General features: G+C 35.3%; 1 protein-coding gene across 2 annotated transcripts; it reads right to left on the bottom strand.

Annotated features, from left to right (window-relative positions):
- Nucleotides 1–1180: 1180 nt before the first annotated feature.
- On the bottom strand, nucleotides 1181–2227 carry LOC147393438 (small heat shock protein, chloroplastic-like). Of its 2 annotated transcripts, none has more exons than XM_086456875.1 (2): nucleotides 1904–2227; nucleotides 1181–1779 (listed from the first exon to the last, which is right to left on the bottom strand). In XM_086456875.1, exons 1-2 carry the CDS (start codon nucleotides 2127–2129, stop codon nucleotides 1361–1363), a joined length of 645 nt encoding a protein of 214 aa, XP_086313001.1. In that variant the 5' UTR covers nucleotides 2130–2227; the 3' UTR covers nucleotides 1181–1360. The 2 variants fall into 2 exon arrangements, with proteins under 2 accessions (XP_086313001.1, XP_086313002.1); XM_086456876.1 differs by having other exon boundaries at nucleotides 1907–2225.
- Nucleotides 2228–5507: the final 3280 nt, after the last annotated feature.

The following is a 5507-nucleotide window of genomic DNA, read 5'->3' as shown; positions in this document are numbered from 1 at the left end:
ATAAAGAGTAGCGTTCAATGGCCAACAGTTTGGCAAACACATTTTTCAAAACATGGGTTAGAGGTCTTGGAATGGGCTGATTTTTGGTGAGGATGATCTCTATGGTGAGGAGATCATCATCACCAAAAATCAGCCCATTCCAAAACTTCTAACCTCATCAAAAATGATTTACAAAAAATGGACGGTTCACGATTTTTCAACTTGTAAAATGGGGCTAGAAGTTTTGGAATGAGCTGATTTTTGGTGAGGATGATCTCCTCACCGTAGAGATCATCCTCACCAAAAATCAACCCATTCCAAGACCTCTAACCCATGTTTTGAAAAAGTGTTTGCCAAAATGTTTGCCAAACTGTTGGCCACGGATAGGGACACATATAAATTTGTAACAAGGCCATAAAAAGAGCCTACCATTATGCCAAACATTTTTTCAATGTATGGGTTATAGAAATTTCAGAATAAACCGATTTTTAGTAAAGATGATCTCTATATGAACATATCACCCTCACAAAAAATCAGCACATTCCAAAATTTCACAAAAAATCAGCACATTCCAAAATTTCTAATTTCAATTTTGAAAAATTATAAGGCAGTATTTGCCTCTCTATAGGACATAATGCCACTCTATATACTTATAAACTCCCTTATTTTTTATCAAGTTACTTGAACAAACCTCACTAGAAAACTCCCTTATTTTATCAAGTTAACTTGAACTAATCTCACTAGCGTGATTAACTTGGATATCAAATCAAGTTATTTTCTTGATGTCATGGAAAAATTGGATTCAAATAAATTTTATTTTTAAAAATAAATGCCTTTTTGAGATTCTGAACTCCCAAATTTAAAAATAACCTTATGATGAAAATTATAACTTTTTTTTTTCTAATTTTTATTTTTAAAATTTTATCCTTTATAACCAGATGCCACAGATTGATGGTTCCACTCCAGGTACGTCGGAGTAACAAATTAATTCCATAAATTTGAAGTTAATGACGTAGATCCCCACTTAAAGGTTTGATAGGTAACAAATTGCAAAAAGTAAGGCTCTGTTAGGAGTTGTCAGAACTCTAAGGGCCTTTTTTTTATTAATAAAAATGCAACAGCTTGGTCTGCCGGGTAAATACACCTTTTTGAAAATAAGTTTTCTTGGACAACAAGAAACAGAAAAAGGGTAGGTAATGGATTTAGAAGAAATTAAAAACATTTTTTCATATTTCCTCTGTTTCGTATTAACAAAGCCCTCTTCATTCTTGAACCATTCGCCAGAACAAAACTAAACCTAATCATGAACAACTAGAAAACCCTAAACACTAGAAACAGACTTCAACAGAGGACCACATCACTACCACCACAACAATCCAGATCACTCAACCTTAACCTGAAACACATCCTTCCTCTCTTCCTCCTTCACTTTCGGAACGAAAACCCTAAGCACACCATTCTTCATCTCTGCTTTGATCTCATCGATCTTGTAGAGCTTCGATGGAATATCAATTCTGCTACTGTACCTCCTCCTACTCTCCTCATCTTCAGATTCCTTCTCTCCTTCTCCTTTGATGATCAAAGTGTTATCCTCCACAGAAATCTTCACATCTTCTTTGCTCAATCCAGGCATCTCGATTCTGAAATACAAACCGTTCTCATCTTCCTTTACATCCCAACCTCTACTTGTTCCAGCTCCAATTCCTCTCGAAGCAGACAAGAATGGATTCTCCATGAACTGGTCCATTAGATTCAACACCTGACTTAAGCTCCTCGTTGGAGAAAACGGATCAAACACCTCTATAACAGCCAAAAAAAAACAAAAACGAACCAAATCAGATCAAAATCCAAAAAATAGTTTTAAAAAAAAAATGAAGATTAAATCTGACTCTGTGAAGCAGAGGTCGTGGAACGAGAAGACGACTACCAGAGAACAGAGTAGGAGGGGCATCGCGGCGACGCTGGAGATACTGATCAGATCGGCGATCGACGTCGATGTCGCGATCTTCTCCTTCGAATTGGCGCATCTGAGTGTTGGTGTTGAAGGATCGATTCATGGATGGTGCGACTGCGATGGAGCGCATCGGATTGATGAATTTGTTGAGGATGTTTGAAGTGGAGGCTTTCCTTAATGCGATTGATGAAGCCATTTTCGAAAATCGTTTCGAGTTTTTGAGAAAAAATCAAAGTAGAGATCGAGAGATTGAAAAATGTTTTTTGTCGCTCTGTTTACAAGTGAGGGATAAGGGTTTTGAAGGGGTTTAAATAAAGTTTTGAGGTTCGGTGGAGAAGAGTAGAGTGGAATGTAGAAGGTTCCAGAGAGCGGATTCGTTTTTAAAGAACGTTCTACAGAGATCGAGAAAGTGACAGCAAGGCAACGTAGTTAACTGTTAATCCCTTTGTTATAAGACCATAATTATCTTAATTTTGCTAATAATTTTTTTATCTTGACGTGGCTTTATCATGGCCGTTGACAGTAGAAGATCTGATGAGGTGGTGTACCGTATGACTGCAAGGAAAGGTGGTTTACCGTTAATATCTTTGTTATAAGACTTCAACAATCTTGCTTTTTACGTGGCTTGATCACGGCCGTCTATAATAGAAGATCTCACGAGGGAGTGTACCGTATACCTTTACGTCTAGATATATCTCGATTTATTGGGGTCTTGAAGCTGATCCTCGAGATTTATTATCTAGAAATCCCGAGGATCATCAAGGTTTAAGTTTTGAGTTGTGATGTGATAGAGTCTGATCTTGTCGATCCTCTTATATTTTGAGAACTTCTATTAACATATCAATATTTACTTTTTAACACACCGATCCGTACATCATAACTGAATTTCTAGTGAATTAGTCACTTTTATAATCAATTCATTCGCTAATAAATTACTAGGGAGATTGTTGATATGGCAAAAACTTTGGTATTTTACCAATTAATTCCTTGATAATAAAAGTAAGGGGTGCAGCTTGATTCGGTTTAGGGTCAAATTGGAATTGAACCAGCCTAGGTCGATTCCATTAAATGAGAACCGGAACCGAAATAAATTGCCATAAAAACAAATCAACCCAAATCGAGCTAAGGTCAGTTTGGTTTGGTTCGATTCTATGGGGTTGCTAACGTTTTAAAAACCTAATTTAATCAATATATTTTTAATAAAAATAAATAAATGTTAATATAAAATCTCATATAATGAGTCATTAATCTATCCATCAATAATAATAAAAATCATTAATTTATCTGTTAAAAAAAAGTCAATAGAAAACCATTAAACCATCCATAAAAATAAAAATAAAAATCATTAATGTATCCATTAAAAAATAATCAATTTATCCATAAAAAATGAGTATAGTTTATTAAATAGATTAATCATATTTAGTTATAATTTTATTAATATAAGGATTTGGCTCTGTTGTATATAAGGCATGAACTAAGAATCGAATCAAATTGGTTGGTTCTCTATTTTATTAACTCGGAAGCAAATTGAAGTTCACATTATAAACCGAACCAAACCAATCCAAAGCTCTCAGTTTGGTTCGATTCTTGGTTTGAACTAGACCAAGTTGCACCCCTAAATAAAAGTGACAAATTCATGGAAAATATGTGTTGGAAATTAAAATGAACAGTGTATCAGACTCGAAATTTCACCATATCCAACACGAAAATGGATATTCACCCAATTTGACAAAAGATTGATGTGTTATATAAGTAAAAGTTTGCATGTCAATAAAATCTCTCTTTATTTTGTTTGCATTTATATAAGAGAGATTCCATTCCCACACCAACGTTTCTTAAGAGCACTCCAATTCATATGAAATCATCGAAGAATTAACACACATCTTAGGGTGCTCTTAGTAAAAGTTGGTGTGGCAATTGAAGCTCTCTTATATAATAGATCATAACCATAAGATCAAAGGAATTGGTTATAAAAATGTACATAAACAAAGACAAAAAGGCATTAATAAAATCAATAGATCACTTAAGGACTATATAAGATCATCACACTTCATTCCCTCCCAAATCTGGTTTTGATACTTTGCGAGCTAATCCTTCTCTGCACCAAATTTTGTTATCAGCCCAACTATTAGATGGGTTGGGCTTCATCAAGGATTTTGAGGCCTTAATAGCATCGGACCATTTACGGCACGCAGCCCAGTCCAACCCATTGACAGCTATGAGAGACCCAACTAAGCTTAGGTGGGTTTGGGTAGGCCAAAGGCCGTAAACTTGTCGCTCCCAATCATTACTTTTTGGTATCGTAATATTATTATTAATTATAATAAAAATCTAATAGTAGTGACAAAGTTGTTGTAGTATAGTGGTGAGTATTCTCGCCTGTCACGCGGGTGACCCTGGTTCGATCCCCGGCAACGGCGTTTATTTTTAAACTTTTTGCTTTTTGTTTTTTTTTTTAAAACATAAATTAGTGATCTCACATCTGTCATCCAAAGATCAAAAGGACACGTGGCAAATTATAGAGCCGTGGGCCTTCATAATTTGATATGAGAAGATATTTCTAAAAGTGCTGTGGGCCCAAAATACTGTGGTTGCTCCCATTAGTGAGAAACCTTTGGTTTCCAATAATCTTATTTCACCAAAGCCAAAATAAATAACAATAAGATTAATGCTGAAGTGACCTCAGGCTGGAATCTAATATCACGAACCGATTTGAATTGAATCAATTTGCGGTATAATTCGTTCTTGGTTCATGAAATATCACGAAACAGATGTATTTCATAATTTAAGTTAATTTTTTTACATCACCCTACACATATCGATAATATTTAAAATATCCCCTTAAAATTTTAAATTAATATTATTCCCCCTTTGACCTTCATCTTCATTAATGGACTGATAGAAAATGACCAAATACCCTCATTTTCATCCTATAAATAATAAGGAACCTGATTATTTTCTTCCCAAAATCTTCCACCTTCAATATCTTTTTTACCCTATTCACCACTTCAACCTTCATCTCCCTCTACCCCTAAGAATCGGGTTCATACTTGATCGATGAACCCTTATTCAAACTAAGCAAACCCACGAATCAAATAACATAGAAACTCCTTGGGTTGGGTTGAATCTGAGGATCCCATTGAAACCACTGAGTAGAGGTGAGATGTGAAAGCGTCAAACTAAATCCTATTCCTCAATTCCACTCTATCCAAAGCCAAGTACTGTCCGACACAATTCTTACAAATCACCTAACCCCACCCCACGGGGAAATTGAAAAATCAGATTTATGTGGGAAATTGATTTTAAATCAAACATGCAAGTATATGTATATCTGATTGGATAACAGATTGGAAGACCGTGATAACTTGATGTGGGTCATGTTGATGGATCCAACATCATAACACGATGAATCTTCTTAGCACAGAGGAAAACCAAGCTTCTTCACACAAGAAGTTACCCATTGAGTTTCGACAACTAATTTTCAAAATTAAAGCAAGGCATCTTCCCCATGCACACTAAAGGTTATGAATCTCCATAATCAGTGCAAGCAACAGGGACATAGTGTATACAAACA

This window comes from Akebia trifoliata, chromosome 10, assembly GCF_017979445.1.
Source record: "Akebia trifoliata isolate Shusen 1 chromosome 10, ASM1797944v1, whole genome shotgun sequence".
Taxonomy (NCBI): domain Eukaryota; kingdom Viridiplantae; phylum Streptophyta; class Magnoliopsida; order Ranunculales; family Lardizabalaceae; genus Akebia; species Akebia trifoliata.
Note: the sequence above shows the minus strand (reverse complement) of the source record. Positions and strands in the feature narration are given on the sequence as shown.

Excerpts from the sequence above, each read along its gene's own strand:
- LOC147393438 (XM_086456875.1), bottom strand. The coding sequence starts at position 2,129 with ATGGCTTCATCAATCGCATTAAGGAAAGCCTCCACTTCAAACATCCTC. Across the intron at positions 1,780-1,903 it reads TCCTACTCTGTTCTCTGGTA|AGGTGTTTGATCCGTTTTCT; the intron begins GTCGTCTTCTCG and ends TGGCTGTTATAG.